Raw genomic sequence first — 18,229 nt, 5'->3', positions numbered from 1 at the left:
AGGCCACTCAAACCCATGTCCGTTGAGTCAGTGATGCCATCCAACCATCTCATCCTCTGTCATCCCCTTCTCCTCCTGCCCTCAATCTTTCCCAGCATCAGGGTCTTTTCAAATGAGTCAGCTTTTTGCATCAGGTGGCCAAAGTATTGGAGTTTCAGCTTCAACATCAGACCCTCCAAAGAACACCCAGGACTGTTCTCCTTTAGGATGGACTGGTTGGGTCTCCTTGCAGTTCAAGGGACTCTCAAGAGTCTTCTCCAACACCACAGTTCAAAAGCATCAATTCTTCAGCACTCAGCTTTCTTTATAGTCCAACTCTCACATCCATATATGACCACTGGAAAAACCATAATCTTGACTAGACAGACCTTTGTTGGCAAAGTAATGTCTCTGCTTTTTAATATGTTGTCTAGGTTGGTCATAACTTTTCTTCCTTTCGTATTCCTTTCTCAATCCTGAACCAATCAGTTGTTCCATACAGGATTCTAACTGTTGCTTTTTGACCCACTTACAGGTTTCTCAGAAGACAGGTAAGGTGGTCTGGTATTCCCGTCTCTTTACGAGCTTTCCATGGTTTGTCACAATCCACACAATCAAAGGCTTTAGCGTAGTCGATGAAACAGAAGTAGATGTTTTTCTGGAATTCCCTTGCTTTCTCTATGATCCAGTGAGTGTTGGCAATTTGATCTCTGGTTCTGCCTTTTCTAAACCCAGCTTGGATGTCTGGAAATTCTTGGTTTGCATAATGCTGAAGCCTAGCATGCAAGATTTTAAGCATGACCTTACTAGCATGGGAGATGAGTGCAATTGTCCAATGGTTTGACCATTCTTTAATTCTGCTCTTCTTGGTAATTCAGATGAGGATTGACCTTTTCCAGTCCTGTGGCCACTGCTGGGTCTTTCAGATTTGCTGATATATTGTGTGCAACCCCCTGATAGCATCATCTTTTAGGGTTTTGACTGGCTGTACTGGGTTTTCCATCACATCCACTTATTGACAGCAGTGTTTCCTAAGGCCCACTTGACTTCATACTCCAGAATGTCTGGCTCTGGATGACTGAGCACACCATTGTGGTCATCCAGTTGATTAACGTCTTTTTTTGGTGCAGTTCTTCTTTGTATTCTTTCCATTTCTTCTCGATCTCTTCTGTTTCTACTAGGTCTCTACCGTTTTTGTCCTTTATTGTGCCCATCTTTGGGTGAAATGTTCCCTTGATATTTCCAACTTTCCTGATGAGATCTCTAGTCTTTCCCCTTCTGTTGTTTTCCTGAATTGTTATGCATTGTTCATTGAAGAAGGTCTTCTTGTCTCTCCTTGCTATTCTTTGGAACTCTATGTTGAGTTGGGTATATCTTTCCTTTTCTCCCTTGCTTTTTGCAAGGTATGTGGGTTTACTTCTGAGCTCTGTATTCTGTTCCATTGATCCATGTGTCAGTTTTTGTACCACGCCATTTAATTACTATAGCTTTGTAGTATTGTCTGAAGTCTGGGAGGGTTAGGCCTCTTGTATTGTTCTTTTTCTTCAGGATTGCTTTGGCAATTCTGGGTCTTTTATTTACATATAAATTTTAGGATTATTTTTTTCTGCTTCTGTGAAAAATGTCATGGATAATTTAATAGGGATCACATTAAATCTGTAGATTGCTTTGAGTGGTGTGGCCATTTTAGCAATATTAATTTTTCTAAGAGATGGGATGTCTTTCCATTTCTTTGAATCATCCTCAGTTTCCTTTATTAGTGTTTTGTAGTTCTCAGCATGTAAATCTTTCACTTTATTGGTTAGGTTTATTCATAAATATTTTATTTTGTGGAGTGCTATTGTTATTTTAAAAGGTATTTTTTTTTACATTCCTTTTCTGATATTTCATTGTTAGTGTTGAGAAATGCAGCAGATTCTGTATGTTAACTTTGAATCCTGCTACCTTGCTGAATTCATTTAAAAGTTCTAGTAGTTTTTGTATAGAGTTTTTAGGGTTTTATATACATATATATATATATATATAATGTAACCAGCATATAATGACAATTTTACTTCTTCCTTTCCAATTTGGATATCTTTTATTTCTCTTTATTGTCTGATTCCTATGACTAGGACTTCCAATACTATGTTTAACAGAAGAGTTGAAAGTGAGTATTCTTGTCTTGTTCCAGATTTTAGTTGGAAGGCTTTCAACTTTTCACCATTGAGAATTATATTGGCTGTGGGTTTGTCATAAATAGCTTTTATTATGTTAAAGTAATACCTATTATAGTAAGAGTTTTTATCATGAATGGATGTTGAATTTTGTCAAATACTTTTTTCTGCATCTATTGAGATGATCATGTGGTTTTTCTCTTTTCTTTTTTTTGATGTGGTGTATCACCTTTTTTGATTTGAGTATGTTAAACCATTCTTGTGAACTTAGGATGAATTCCACTTGGTCATTGTGTATGATCTTTTTGTGTGTATTGTTGAATTTGTTTTGCCAAGATTTCATTGAGAATTTTCGCATTTATATTCATCAAAGATATTGGCCTGTAATTTTCTTTTTTGGTGGTATTTTTGTCTGATTTTGGCTTCATAGTGATAGTAGCTTTGTAGACTGTTATTTGAGAGTATTTTCTTCACTTTAGTCTTTTGGAAGAGTTTGAGAAGGATTGGTATAAGTTCTTCTTTGTATGTTCAGTAGAATTCTCCTGTGAAGGCATATGGTCCTGGACTTTTGTTTGTAGGGAGTTTTTCTCTTTTTATTACAGATTTTATTTCACTTCTATTGATCAGTCTCTTCAAGTTATCTATATCTTTGTGATTCAGTTTTGATGGACTGTATGTTTCTAGAAGCAAAACATGTACATTTCTTCTAGGTTGTCCAATTTTTGACATATAATTGGTCATAGCATTCTCTTATAGTTTCTTATCTTTCTGTGGTATGAGTTGTGATTGCTCCTCTTTCATTTCTTATTTTGTTTACTGTCTCTCTTCTTGGTGAGCCTAGCCAGATGTTTGTCAATTTTGTTTGCCCTTTCAAAGGACCAGCTCTTGACCTTATTGTTTTTTTTTTCTTATTGTTTTTTAAGTCTCTATTTTATTTATTTCCTCTTTGATCTTTATTATTTTGTTTCTTCTGCTGAGTTTATATTTTGTTTGTTCTTCTTTTTCTAATTATTTTAGGTAGAAAATAAGATTGTTTGAGAGTTTTCTTGTTTCTTAAAGAAAGCCTGTGTTGTTATGAGCTTCCTTCTAAGAGCTGCTTTTGCTGCATCCTATAGATTTTGTATGGTGGTATTTTCATTGTCATTTGTCTCAAGTATTCTTAAAATTTTCTTTTTGATTTCACGTTGTTGATCCACTGGTTTTTTAGTAGCATGTTGTTTACTTTCCATGTAATTTGTTTTTTTATCTTTTCTTTTTCTGTTATTGATTTCTAGTTTCACACAATAGTGGTCAGAAATGATGCTGGAAATAAGTTCTGTGCTCTTAAATTTGTGGAGGCTTGTTTTTTGCCCTAGTATGTGATCAGTCCTAAAGAATATTCCATGTACAGTTGAAAGGAATGTATATTTTGTTTTTTTAAATGTAATGTCTGCAGTTATACCCACCCTGTAGTCACGACCATCAAATATATCTCAGACTTTTGCAATGTCCCCTAGGGAGAGGAGGGCAAAATTCCTCTTGTGAGAACCACATTTAACATTCTTAAATGTTATCTGTCCATAACCTTCCATTTCTCAAGTGCTTATCAACTGAATAGCTTAGGCCATTCACCACACCTATTGTACTAGTTTCCTATTGCTGCTGTGACAAATTATTGCAGAAATAGCTCAAAACAATACAGATTTGTTATTTTATAATTCCAAGGGCCAAAAGTCTGAACTGAGTTTCACTAGCCTAAAATAAAGGTGTTAACAGGGCTGTATTTCTTTTAGAGCATCTAAGATAGAATATGTTCCCTTGCATTTTCCAGCTTCTAGAGGCTGTCTGAATTCATTGGCTCATACCCCTTTCTTATCTTCAAAGCCAGCAGGCCAGTCACATCTTCCAACCTCTCTGTCTCTCTGACTCTCTAGTACCCCTTTTATAAGATCACTTTGAATTACCTTGGGCTTACTGGAATTATCCAGAATAAGCCATCATTTAAAAAATTTTTAACTTAATCGGGATTATGAAGTCCCTTTTTGTCCCACAATGTAATGTATTAACAGGTTCCAAAGATTAGGACATAGACATCTTTTGGGAGCTGTTGTTTTGCTATCATGTCCATATAACTGAGAGTCAGAAAGAATAGAAAGTTTTCAGGAGGTTTACAGAGAGTGATTTTAATAGAAAAGACACCAAAAGGGTCTAGAATGTTGAAACAGTCCATGATTTAGTCACAGTGTGCTGACTAAGCCTCCCTGCTGCTGGTGTGAACATATAAAAGGCTGTGTAAGTGTCAACCCTCTAGGTCTCCCTAGAACAGGCTGAATTCTTAACTGCTGTTAAAACAAAAACAAAAACAAAAACAAAAAAACTCCAAAAACAGAGATGAACATAAAATGGTAAAAATAGATTTTATTTAGAAAAATTATTGCAATAGGAGAAAAAGATCTTGGTATAAAACCTAGCTCATTTCAAAACAGAAGGACAAGTGGGGAGGAGAAGAGTGGGGGTCAGTGGATGGAAAGTTATAAGAGGAAGCATCAAGGGTAAGGGGTGAGGGTGGTTCTGGCTAAGCTGATCTAACAGGATTCTTGCTGAAGGCAGACCAGGATGATCAGACATCACATGGAGGATTAAGAACCTGAGTAGATATTGAGGGTGATCACATATGGAGGATGGGGGTTTCTGGCTAACCTGACTTAGCAGGATTCTTGCTAAAATGCAGAGACAGACATGGAGTCTGAGCAGAGTTTGGTCAAGGAGAAAATCTATAAAGAACTCTCTCTTTCTTATTTTTTCCCTGCCTGGTTTCACTATTACTGACCCCTAACTGAATGTGTCCCAACAGATTCAGTGATATTCTTTCCAAATCCACTCCTTTTTTCCCTGCTCACTAGTTGTATTAGTGACACTAAAGTCCTCCTAGAGCCCAGATTTCAACCTCTTCCTTTACTTTATTTCACACATCAGTTATTTGCTAAGCCCTCAGGATTCTATTTCAGTGAGAGCTTTTAAATTTATTCTTTCTTCTCTATCCCCACCACCTTTCTCTTATTTCGGGCCTTCCGGTTTTTTTCTTGGATTATGTAATAGTCCTCCTAAATTACCTCCTAGCCAGTCTCCATTACTTCAGTTTCTCCTCCTTCAGTTGTCTCTCAGTGATAACTATAGCTTTTCTTACAGAACACTCAATTTTTGTAATCTCATGAATCCTTGTAACCATTCTTTGAACAGAGTTGAGCCAAGGGATGGGCCAGAAGGGCATAAGTTCAAAGTCACAGCCTATAAGGGATATTGAATTCACCAGGAGCTCCTATCGAAGGGTCCGAACATAGTTCAAAGAGAGAACACTCATATTAACTACAGGGTGTTGTTTGACTGCCTGGAACGTTGAAATTGCTTGAGACAGTAGAGGAAAGGCAGGGGCCTCTACCTGACTCAGTGCTCAGCCTGTCTTTTAAAAAATTTGAATCCATATTTAAAGAATATCAGATAGAAGGGACATCACATTATTGCATGCCTGGGGACCCTCCTGTCTGGTCCCATTTTACAGATGAGGTAACTGAGTAACCGGCATTCAGGAATTTAAATAATTTGCCCAAGATGACATAAGCAGGAAAGGACAGAATAGCAATTTTTTCACAGGACTCCAAAGTTTCATCTTTTCACTCCATGATATTGCTTTACTTGTGTTGTAACTTAATTTTTCACTCTTTATATCTACAAGGTTGCAGTAAAACCAGGCCCCTCACTCATCTTTGCTGGATTTGAACTTTCCTACCTTTCTTTTTGTGTGTGGGTTTGTCTGTCTCTTGGAACAGCCTGGAACCCATCTTCATCTTTACAAATCCTATCCTTTTTGCAAAGCTAGCAGCAACACCATTGTTTCTAGGAAGCTATCAGAAAGATACCCACCTGGAAGTGATAGGTTCTTCTACTGAACCATAGCAGTCCATATCTTGTTTATGGTTGTTTCCACTTTGTACATTTTATTAGAGATATTTATGTATAGGTCTTTCTCTCCTTGCAAGCAGGAGAGGATAGGTCTGTGAATAATTCATCTTGGTACCTCTCACAGTGTCTTGCCCATAGAAGGCACCCAAAATATGTATTGCATAAAGGAGCACATACAGGATGATTCAATCAGAATTGTTTCTTTCTCTCTAATTATCAAAGATTTGGCAAAATATAACATTAAAGCCAGAGACCTGGAAGATAAATGTAATATTGTTTTACTCTGATTCTGTGCCTTTGTACAAAGTATTTCTTCTCCATCATTTGTGGGATATTCCCCTTCCTATCCCAGATGCATTTAGTAATTCATAGCTTCCACTTTCTTCAAGACCTGGGTCAAAGCCTAGCCCTTCATAAAAGACTTCTCTCCTGAGTCCAGGCTGTTATGGTTGCTCTTTTTCCAGTGGTTACATTGTACCCACACAGATCAGCCATTGCTAAACAATCATTGATTATCATCTCCAATCATTAAACTGTTACTGAGTATTTGGCCTATGAAAGGCTGTGTGCTGTAGCAGAGGCCAGAGAAAGCTTTGTAAGGAGGTAGGATTCAAGCGAGGTCTCAAAAGCTGTGATTTCATTAAAGAGATGGAATGGAAGGGGAAATAAAATTATGCATACTATTGAAATTCAGTTCCTGTTCTTTCTGTTAGTGGCTGTGATCCTGAGAAAAATCATTTAATGTCTTTGGGAATCAGCTTCCTCATCTTTATGGTGGGATAATAAAATCTATGTTAGGATGGTTATGAGGGTTAATGTGGAAGACCATATATTGATTAGGTCTCTTTTGGTTGCAAGTGATATTAATACAGTTAAGATACAACATGTAACAACATCTTCAGTGGTCAGTATGTGAAGCAGACAAAACTTTCTCCATGTCACCAAATCTCCATCTTGTGGTATTCACCCTCTTGCTCAGGTTGGCTAAAGATGCGAGAAGTCTTCTTTCTTCAGGGGACCTTGGTTGGGTGTATATAGTTCTAGTAGCTACATGTTGCTCAATAATTGACTGGTTTCCCAAGGCAGAGGGGAACTGAAGTGTTCCCACTTCCCCTGTACACATTTTGCTGCTTTAAGTCTGTGTCTACTTAGTGTTCCTTTTTTACCAGCTTTAGTCTGGCCAGCTCTCACTGCCCCAGGAAGAGGCAGCTGTGGTGTCACTCTAGGACATTTCCCTGACCCCTGTTTGACCTCCTTGACTGGCTTCGATTCCCTTTGTCTGTGCGTCCCTGATGCACTGGGCTTCACTCTTTCATTGCAGTTATCACATTGTACTATAAAGACCTGCCTCCCTTATCAAACTCCTCAGCCTTTGAAAACTGGCACGTTTTACTCATTTGCTAAATGGCTGTTGAATGAATGAGTGGACTTTATTCATTCTGTCTCAATCTTAACCTTTATTCCCCACCCCCCCACCCCCACCCCGGCACCACCATTGCTTCTGTCCCTTTCTGCATTATGACTTACTAGTTATAAAATCACTTCCTGATCTAACCATCAATTTTGTCCCCAGGTATTAAAAATGATGACACTAGCTGACATCTACTGAGCACTTATTCTTTGCCTGGCACTGTTTTAAGCATTTTATGGGTATAAATGCCTTTAAATGTTTGATTGTTGCCAAGTGTTTCCACTAGAAAATGGTAGTCGCTCAGTAGCATCTGACTCTTTGAGACTCCATGAACTGTATAGTCCATGGAATTCCCCAGGCCAGAATACTGGAGTGGGTAGCCTTTCCCTTCTCCAGGGGATCTTCCCCACCCAGGGATCGAACCCAGGTCTCCTGCATTGCAGGTGGATTCTTTACCTGCTGAGCCACAAGGGAAGACCAAGAGTACTGGAGTGGATAGCCTATCCCTTCTCCAGAGGCTCTTCCTGACCCAGGAATCAAACCGGGGTCTCCTGCATTGCAGACAGATTCTTTTCCACTAGAAGTGAACCTTAACATTTGGTGTTCTGCCCTGTTATATTCTCACCATAGCACAACAAATTGTGCAGTAACACACAAGCTTAGTAAATCTGCTAGCATTAGGCACTTAAAGATACGACTAGAAAAAACAGACATGAAAAGAAGTGTTGAACATGTGGTATCTCTATAGTGCAGTGACACTAGAGTTTTTATGTTTAGGTTTAGGTTTAAACTGCTATATTATGTTTCAGGTAACTTAAGCCAGATGCACAAGTTGGGTTTGGCTATTGTATTTAAATTTCAGTTTCCCAGAAACAGAAAGTATTACAGAAACATAAATGTCAGCGTGAGAAAAATGAGGTGTTGTTGTTTTTCTAAAGGAGGTAAAGTAGCTGGGGTCTCTATTGTCCCATTGATCCATATGTCTGTTTTTATGCCAGTCCCATACTGTTTTGATTAATATAGCTTTGTAATATAGCTTGAAATCAGGAAGCCTGATGCCTCAGCTTTGTTTTTCATTCTCAAGATTGCTTTCACTGTTTGAGGTTTTACACATTTTCGGATTACTTTTTCTAATTCTATGAAAAATATCATTGCAATTTTGAAAGAGGTTGGATTGAATCTGTAGATCACTTTGGTCAGCATGGAAATTTTGATTACTTCCTCCAATCCATAAGCATAGAATACCTTTCATATAATTGTGTCTTTAGTTTCTTTCATCAATATCTTAAAGTTTTCATGAGAGATCTTTCACTTTCTTGGTTATTTTATTATTTTTGATGCAGTTTTAATGGGATTCTTTTCTTAATTTCTCTTCCTTTTAGTTTGTTAATAGTGTATAGAAGTACAATTGATTTTCTGTATTAACTTAATCTATATTTTTAGTTGCATCCTAAAACTTCACTGAATTTATTTTTCTCATAATTTTTTTGTTGGAGTATTTAGGATTTGCTCTATATAATATCGTGTCATCTGCAAATAGTGACAGTTTTACCTCTTTCTTTCTAATTTGAATATCCTTTTTCTTGTCTGATTGCTCTGGCTAGAACTTCCAGTGCTAGATTTAAAAAAGTGGCAAGGGTAGGCATTCTTGTCTTTTTCCTGATCTTAGAGAAAAAGCTTTCAGCTTTCCCCAATGAGTATGTTAATTATGGCTTGTCATATATGGCCTTTATGTTGTATGTACTCATTTGTTGAGAGGTGTTTTTTTTAATCATGAAAGGATGTGGAATTTTTCAGATGCTTTTTCTGCACTGTTTGAAATGATCTTATGATTTTTATCCTTCATCTTGTTAATGGTTGTATCACACTGATTGATTGTGAATGTTGAACCTTCCTTGCATCTCTGGAATAAATCCCACTTGGTCATGGTGTTTGATCCTTTTAGTGTACTGTTGAATTATATTTACTAGTGTTTTGTTGACAATTTTTGCATCTATGTTAGTTGGGGATATTAGCCTATAATTTTCCTTTCTTGTGGTATCCTTGTCTGGATTTGGGATCAAGGTAATACTGGCCTTGTAAAATGAGTTTGCAAATGTTTCCTCATCTTCCTTTTTTGGAAAGAATTTGGGAAGGATTGGCATTACTTTTTATTTAAATGTTTGTTAGAATTCACCATGAAGCCATCTTTTCCTGAACTTTTTTTTGGTAGGAGGTTTTTAATTACTGATTCAAGCTCCTTACCTCTTTAATAGTAATTGATCTGTTCAGATTTTCTATTTCTTCTTGATTAAGTTTTGATAGGTTGTATATATTTAGGAATTTATCCATTTTCTCTAATTTGTCTAATTTGTGTGCAAATAGCTGTTCATAGTAGTCACTTATGTTCATTTGTACTATGTAATATCAGTTGTAATGTTTTCTCTTCCATTTATAGTTTTATTTATTCAAGCCCTCTCTTTTTCTTGTTGAGTCTAACTAAAATTGTGTCAATTTTGTTTTTCTTCTCAAAACCTACCTTTGAGTTTAATTGATCTTTTCTACTGTCTTTTTTAGTCTCTTTCATTTATTTCCACTCTTATCTTTAATAGTTTATTCTTTCTACTAATTTTGGACTCAATTTGTTCTTTTACCAGTTTTTTGAAGTGTACATTTAGCTTTTTTTGAGATATTTCTTGTTTCTTAATGTAGGCATTATTATTAAACAATAGCATATTGTGTAATGTCCACATGTTTGTGAGCTTCCCAGTTTTCCTCTTGTAATTGATTTTTAATTTCATTGTAGTTAGAAAAGGTACCTGATTTGATTTCAGTCTTCTTAAATTTATTAAGACTTGTTTTTTGGACTAACATATGATCTTTCATAGAGAATGATCAATGTGCAGTTGAAAGGAGTTTGTAACCTGGTGCTGTTGAATGGAATTTTCTGTAAATGCCTGTTAAGTCTACCTTGTCTAATATGGTTTTAAGTCCCGTGATTTCATATTGATTTCAGTCTGCATAATCTACTCCTTGTTGAAAGTGTATATTGGATTCTCTGAGATCTGTTTCTCCCTTTAGTTCTGTTAATATTTACTTTAAATATTTAGTTGCTCCTATGTTGGGTGCATAAATATTTATAAATGCTATATCCTCTTGTTGGATTGATCCCTTTATTATTATATAATAACCTTCTTTGTCTCTTACTAGGCTTTGTCTTAAAGTATGTTTTGTTGGCTATAATATGCTAGTCTTGCTTTGCTTTGTTGTCCATTTGCATAGAATATCTTTTCCCACCCATTCGCTCTCATTGTGTTTATGTATGTTTAAAGCTAAAGTGGATCTCTTTAGGCAGTATATAGTAGAGTCTCTCTCTCTTTCTCTGCTATGGAAATTAAAATGGAGGAAGTCTTGTTCAGTCTTCAAAAGCAGGCAGGCAGACCTCTGACCTGCTTCTGACCTGCTTGGACACTGCCTGGATTCTATGCCTGCCTGCAAGCACAGCAAGTCAGGCAGACTTTAGATAAGAAAGGGGGGAGTGGGCCTTGGCATTTTTGAGCCCCTGAGGGTCTGGCCAACCCTCTGGGGTATAAGAAAATCCTATGATTTACAAGGTGAAACAAACAGCTTTGTAAAAGTTAAGAAAAACAAGAGCTGCATTTATGAAAAAAACTGATGATAATAACAATTTACAGCCTGGGATTATAAGCAGAGTCCCCTAAACTGCAATTTGAAGTCTCACCTGTGGAGTGGGCAAACCGTCTGGGACCTTTTCCCAAATGGGACTCCAGATTGCTGTTAACAATTGTATTTCCAGCACTCTTCAAGACTAGATGTAGGTTGCTCCAATTTGGTGATGTATGTGCTTTTGCTTCTCCCTTTTCTCATCTTTTAATGACTGTATATTGAAATTAAGTCAAATGATCCTCTACTAAATATTGAAATTGTCGCGCGCGCGTGTGTGTGTGAGTGGTTTCTTTTGTTAGTAAAACCTTTGGACCTAAAGTGAAACTAAAATTTTGGCAAAATGCTCTCTTTCCCTCCTTCCACATAGCTACTCTATGTATTCTGATTGGAGACTTTAATTTATTTATATTTTAAGTGATTAGTGATAGTTATGGGCTTAAATTGCCAGTTTGTAGTGGTTTTCTGGTTACTTTATAAGTCCTTTTTTCCTTTCTTCTTCTCTTGCTCTCCTCTTTGTGATTTGATGATTTCCTATAGTACTATGCCTAGATTCCTTTCTATTTTGTGTATGTACTATGGAATTTCAATTTGTAGCACCATGAAGCTTACCTAAAACATATCTATAACAGTTTACTTTAGGCTAGTAACAGTTTATTTTTGAACATGTACTAAAGCCTCTCCCTCACACATTTTTCTTTGTTTTCAGTGTAACAATTTACTTTTTTAACCTTGTGTATCCATTAACAAATTATTATAGTTATAGTTATTTTTACTACTTGTGTCTTTTAACCTTTATACTAGATTTATAATTGATTTATCCATTACCTTTACAACATTAGAGTATTTTGAATTTCACTATATATTTAACTTTAGAGTTATACTTTGTTTTCCTATTACTAATTACCATCCTCTTGCTTCAGCCTGAGGAAGTCCTTTTAACATTTCTTGTAAGACTGGTCCAGTGGTGATGAAAACTTAGCTTTTGCTTGTCTGGAAACTATCTCTCACTCATTTCTGAAAGACAGCTTTGCTGGGTAGTTATATTCTTGGTCAGCAACTTTTTCTTTCATCACTTGGACTATATTGTGGCACTCCCTGCTGGCCTGCAAAGTTTCTACTGAAAAATATGCTTATGGTCTAATGGGAGTTCCCATATACTTAACAAGTTATTTTTCTCTTGCTGCTTTTAAGATTTTCTTCTTATTTTTAACTTTTGAAAATTATAACATGTCTTAGTGTGGGTCTCTTTGGACCATTTTTGGAATTGTCTGGGCTTTCTGGATTTGGAGATCTATTTCTTTCCCAGGTTAGGAAAGTTTCAACCATTATTTCTTTAAATATGTTTTCTTCCCCTTTCCCTTTACTTCTGGGACCTCAGTGATGAATAGTTGATCTTCTTCATGGTATCTCCTAAGTCCCATTAAGCTATCTTTACTCTTTTTCATTCTTATTTTCCTCCCTTGTTTGGATGAATGCCACTGCCTTATTTTTGAGTTTGGTGATCCTTTCTTCTGCCTGATGTGGTCTAATGTTGAATCCCTCTATTGAATACTTCAGTTCAATTATTATATTTTTCAGCTCTGTGATTTGTTGGTACCTTTAAATATATTCTCTTTGTTGAAATCTCATTTGGTTTATGCACTGTTCTCTTGGCCTCAGTGGCCCTTGTTTTGAACTTTCTATCCAGTAAATCACTTATCTCCATTTCATTAAGGTCTGTTTCTGAAGTTTTGACTTGTTCTTTTATGTGGTACATAATCTTGTTTTCTTCATTTTCCTTGATGTATCGATGTCTGTGCATCAGCTAAAACAACTGCCCTTCCCCAGGTCTTGTGTAGGAGATGAACTTATCATTCAGTTTGGTCCGAGCTGTGGGTTGTTTCTCAAACCTTTGTGATGTTGTCCAAGCTGTTTTCTTTGGTCTCAGTGACTCGAAGTAGTTGACGATATGTTGAGCTCCTTTTATATGTGGGTATTTTATTATTCACCCAATATGTAGTAGTCACTCTGCTGATTTCTGGTTTTCTTTCAGAGGGAGTTGCCTCATGTGTTTCTACAGGTTTGATGTGTCCATGAGAGGAGGTGCGTTCAGGTGCATTCTGTGTACCATTTTGTACTGGAACCCTTTCAAGATCCTGCTGTCAGTCCAGCTCCTACATGAAAACCTTCTCTGAACCCTCCAGCCCACAGCAGCAAACCTTATATCTAGCAAATATAAAAAAATATATAAAATATTTTAAAAATAACCTTATATTTAGCAAATCTTATATCTTTAGTTTTATTTCATGTTCTGAGCACACTGCTTTCAGAATGAGGTACTTAAATATTTCCCCATCAGCAGAGCCACAACTGAGCAAGGGACCCCAGCACCCATGAAGTCCTTTAAATGGCAGTATGCCTTACAGGGAGCCCTTGGTGAAAGTTCCTGAATGTAATTTAGGGGAAGGTAAATTATAAGTGAAATCTGGGAACAAGATTTAGAATCACATGGTATTAACTGGGAGAGGGGGAGAATTGATAAATTATATCTTTATTTAATTACTTTGGAGATCTCTCTTTGAAAGTTTGTTCCCTACTAAGACAGACTTTATTCAGGACTTTAAATATTCAACATACTAAGTTTTATACAGAATACAACTTTATTCAGTTGTAATAGGTACAGGGACCACTGCAATATGGGCAAGTGGTATCTATAGACAAGAAGCAGATGGGGGTCAGTGTATGTAAAATTACTAAGACGAACACCAGGGTTAAAGAGGAATATGGTTAAATCAACTAACAGGAATCTTGCTAAAGACAGCCAGGGTGATCAGACATTACCTCAGAATGCTGGAGGATGAGGAACCTGATCAGATATTGATGGTGATCAGATGTTGAGGGTGGGGTTTCTGGTTAAACTGATTTATTAACATTCTTGCTAAAACTAGATTTTACAAGGACATTTACAGTGGGCCTAAAAAATGTTTCAGGAGTCTGACTAAACTTTTGAATGTTTATTAGCATCATTAAAATTATATATATGTATGCTAGTCAGATTGATGTTTGTAGTGTCATGTAATTTTTTGTTTGTTTCATTTTTAAACAGAAGGAAGGCATATTTAACTTTCTGAAGGAAATTTAGCATCTAGGGAAATAACATAGTCATATTAACCCTGATAATAGGCTCTCTGACAAGGAAAAAAGACCTTTACTGCCACCTGATGGCCATATCATCTTACTGCAACATGTCTAAGAGCTGCCCTAGAAGAAAGTCAAGTGTTTGCACTTAGTGAGGGTAAGAGCCGTGAACAACTGTGTCTTTACCCCCAGATCCCTCTCTCCCAACACTTCAGGTTGAGAATTAGCGGCTCACTAGGGGAGGTGAAAAGGCAAAACAGGGGAGATAGTGACGTCCACGCCCTCCTCCCCTGTACAGTGGGTTTCCAAGACTGAAGAGACAAACTGGAGGGGAAAGCTTTGCATCGAGTAGGGTGCTATTGTTACTTTGGGCTGGTCTTTTAAAGGCAAGACAAAGGATCTCTTTGTTTCATGCCTAAGAGTGGTTAGAAAATCCATGGTATTGTTCAGCTTTCATCCAAACGGCAGGGAAAACACATATCCAGGTGGTGGGGCTGAAAGGACCAAGGGAAAAACAAGGGCTTTTTACTTGCCTTCTGTTGCATGCAGCTCATTCAGTAAACACATGTCACAGGTGTGTCAGGAGGGAAGAACCAGTGGGAAGGAAGCATAGGGACGCTGCCAAAGGACAGGCCAACTGAGATGTGTTTGGATCCAGCTTTTCATCTTAAACATGAACAAACTGAGGTTAAAATCAGAGGAGGATTGAGGCCAGGGTAACATTATCAGTGGAGTTAGAAGCCTATTTAAAAAAAAAATCTTAAAAAATCCTTCGGTCCGTTATAGCAGAGACATGAGGGGAGTCCACGCCTGGCCCACCTGACCAGACTCTGGCCCAGAGCTATTTTCTCTTGTCCACTCTTCCTTTCCCCATGGATCTTTTGCAGGCACTGAAGAAAGTTGCGGACTTCCCAGGTGGTGAAGAACCCACCTGCCAACGCAGGAGACACAAGGGACGTGGGTTCAATCCCTGGGTCGGGAAGATCCCCTGGAAGAGGGCATGGCAACCCACTCCAGTATTCTTGCCTAGAGAATCCCATGGACAGAGGAGCCTGGTGGGCTAGTGGTCCATAGGATCGCAAAGAGTCAGACACGACTGAAGAGACTTAACCCACATGGATGCAGCAAGGTGTGGAAGCTGGTTCAGTCCATGTCTCTTCCCCAGCATTCATCCTTCTCTCTTTTCTATGAACTCTCTGTCTTCTGCCTCTGCAGCTGGAAATAATGCCTATCTTTGAATACTGCCTGGCAGTCGGCTCAGGCTTTCACACCCACTCATCTTCCCCACCTCCTAGGGAGGCATTGGTATCTCTGTTCACATGGGAGGATCCTGGGCGCAGGAGCTGACTTGCCCATGGAACACCTGGAAGTGGCAGGGCTGCCTGGGAACTTGGGTCTTTGGTTTGTGTTCAGGCCTCTTTCTGTTGTATTTGCTGCCCTAGCCTCTCTATTCTCAATTTCTGGCTTCCCATTTTCGACTATGACGACTTTCTCAACTCTTTTTTTTTTGTTGTTTTTCTTTTTTAGTGTGAAAGTTTTCAAGACGCCCACAAGTGGAAAATGCACTCCCCCCAGCCAAATAAAACTTCGCCAGACTCCTAACAGCTGTGTGCATCGAAATGACTAATGAAAGATCCCTCTGCTGCCTGTGGAACTTTCACACAAGGCATCGTCACTGCTGCTCACCAGGACCAGGCCCTGAGTATTTGCATACTGGACATCACTCCAAATGCTCACAACCAGGGTATTTCCAGGATGTAATAAGTAAGAATGCTGCTCTGGGCCTTGGAAGGTGCACTGTCTGAGCATCCATACTGCAGGGAGGAGGTGGATAGCATTTCAGACCCTACCTATCTCTTGTCAAGGGCCCTTCTCCTTGCGAGATGTCCAGATTCAGTTGTAGATCTGTCAGTGCCAAACTACTGCCTGTCAGCTGTGGGATGAGCTGCTGGGAATACCTCGAGGAGGAAGTCAGGGCCCCTGCGTGCCTGAAGTTTGATACCTGGTTAAGTCAAATGAGACAAACACTTGGATAATTTCAGCTGGTAGAATTGGTATAGAGGGGTGTTCTGGATGCTCAGGAGAGGGATACCTAACTTGGGGGTGGTCAGGAAACATTTTCTGGAGCTTGTACTAACTGAGAAGAGTCTTTAATATTTTTTTAAAGGAGTGTTTTGCTTTTATATCTAGTTACTAAGGTATTACCTTTCATTGCAAAAAAACATTACAGAAACAGGCTTCTTTAGAGAAAGTTCAGGGAGTGAAGAGGAAGAAAGTAAAGTAGGTTAGTAGGATCTCTACTCAATTGGAATATGTGTCTTTCTTCCTAAGAAGGAGTTGTGTATGTGTGAGTGTGTGTGTGTAAAGGGGTGGAGTAGTGCCCCAAAGAGGGAGGTGAAGACTCTAGCTGGGTGGGTGGGGGGTTCTTGTCCCTGTGGCCCTAAGCTCTATGCCATGATGCCAGCCTGAGTGAGAAATCAGTCAACCCCTTACTGGGGACCCACCCACTATGGGACCCTGGTTTTTTCCAACCTCATTTTCCAGGTTTTGGTCTTAGCTACTGCTGTCTTATAACTTCAGTCTCATCTCTGCCCATTCCTCCAAGTGGTTTATCAAGGTGCTTTCTTAAACAAAATCCATCTCCTTGTTAGAACTATAAGACCAGGTTTAAGGTGTTAACAGTATTTAACCTGCTGCAAAGCCAGTAAGAGCTCACGTTTATTGAGGATTTTATTTGCACCAGCTTTGCTTCACAGCAACCTTATGTAGTTGGTGTTTTAATATTTTTATTTTACAGATGAGGCAGTCAAGTCTACTATTTGCTCAAGCTCCCTAGCTAATCGTCGGCAGAACCTGGCCTCAAATCTAGGTCTCTGTGACTCCTTAGTCCGTGCTCATGAACATGAGACTCTCTAGCATTATTTTTCAAATGTTTGGCCACAGAAATTTTTTTTAATCCTCTGCCCCTCATTGCTCAGCACTATCATTACCATCTCATGGATCACAATTTGGCAAATGCTGACCCAAGAAACTATCTTGTTCTGTCTGTAAAACAGAAATAATAACACAGCCTCAGTGTTTGCTCTTGTCTGTTTGCAGTCTGTGTTATGACGATTACAGAGGTTTCAGAAACTGCATGCTGAGGATACTCACCTTCCACCAGGAATGTGTGTGTTTTAAAAATAACAGTCGTAATGCCCTGAATGAAATGACACAGTATTTTGATGACAATGAAGGTTGTTGGTTGCTAGGCCTGGAGACCTTCGGGCCCTGGCACGGCAGGTTCTTGCACACTGCCCCCTCCCACCACGGTCCCTTTGGAAGCCTCCTCTTCCCACCCTCAGGTTCCCTCCCATCCCTTTACAATGTTTTTGTTTGTTCCACAAATAGCGGTTCAGTTACCTGCCACCAGGGGCTGGTGCCTTGCTCTGCAGCACACTACTGCCCCAGAACCCCTCTCCTGCAAATCTGTGTCCTGAGCCCAAGCTGCAGGCTGGGCCCCTGTCACAAACTGGTCAGACCACCCTCAGCCCTGCTGCTGCCACCCACCCGATGGCCTGGCCCTCTGTCTGCCCAGAGAACTATGCTGCCACTTACCCACTACCGCCCACTTACCCAGCGACTGCCCACTGCTTTTGGAGATAAGGATGAACCCAAAAGACGCCTGCGTTGGCTTCACCTGCTGGATGTAGATTTGAGCAGCACACCAACCCCCAAAGGGGCCACTCCTACAGCCTGGTTTGCTCTCTACCTGCCCCCATCAGACTGCTGTGGGTACGTGTACCTCGCAGCCAAATCATGACAGTGACATCTATTCTCTCCTACGCACCAGTTTTACACAAGTCACACTCCTTTCAAAATTTCAGCAGGTCTGCAGATGTGCACATTTGGAAAAAGTCTACTGAGAAGAGAACAAACAAAAACATGCACTCTGCCCAGCTCCTTCATTCTACCTGGAAAA

General features: G+C 38.9%; 1 protein-coding gene across 7 annotated transcripts in view; it reads left to right on the top strand.

The window, feature by feature from the left end:
* Nucleotides 1-18,229, top strand: part of AADACL3 (arylacetamide deacetylase like 3) — a 109,354-nt gene that overhangs the window by 49,077 nt on the left and 42,048 nt on the right. For 2 of the 7 annotated variants that reach the window (XM_065936055.1, XM_065936054.1), the window contains exon 3: nucleotides 15,796-16,032. The exons of 3 other annotated variants lie outside the window; for them this stretch is intronic. In XM_065936055.1, coding sequence (XP_065792127.1) covers nucleotides 15,888-16,032 — 145 coding nt within the window. In that variant the 5' untranslated portion in view covers nucleotides 15,796-15,887. Of the gene's footprint in view, nucleotides 1-15,155; nucleotides 15,398-15,795; nucleotides 16,658-18,229 lie in introns of those variants that run through there. 2 more of the 7 variants (XM_065936057.1, XR_010663321.1) reach the window with 2 other exon arrangements.

Source organism: Muntiacus reevesi, chromosome 5, assembly GCF_963930625.1.
Source record: "Muntiacus reevesi chromosome 5, mMunRee1.1, whole genome shotgun sequence".
NCBI lineage: Eukaryota > Metazoa > Chordata > Mammalia > Artiodactyla > Cervidae > Muntiacus > Muntiacus reevesi.
Note: the sequence above shows the minus strand (reverse complement) of the source record. Positions and strands in the feature narration are given on the sequence as shown.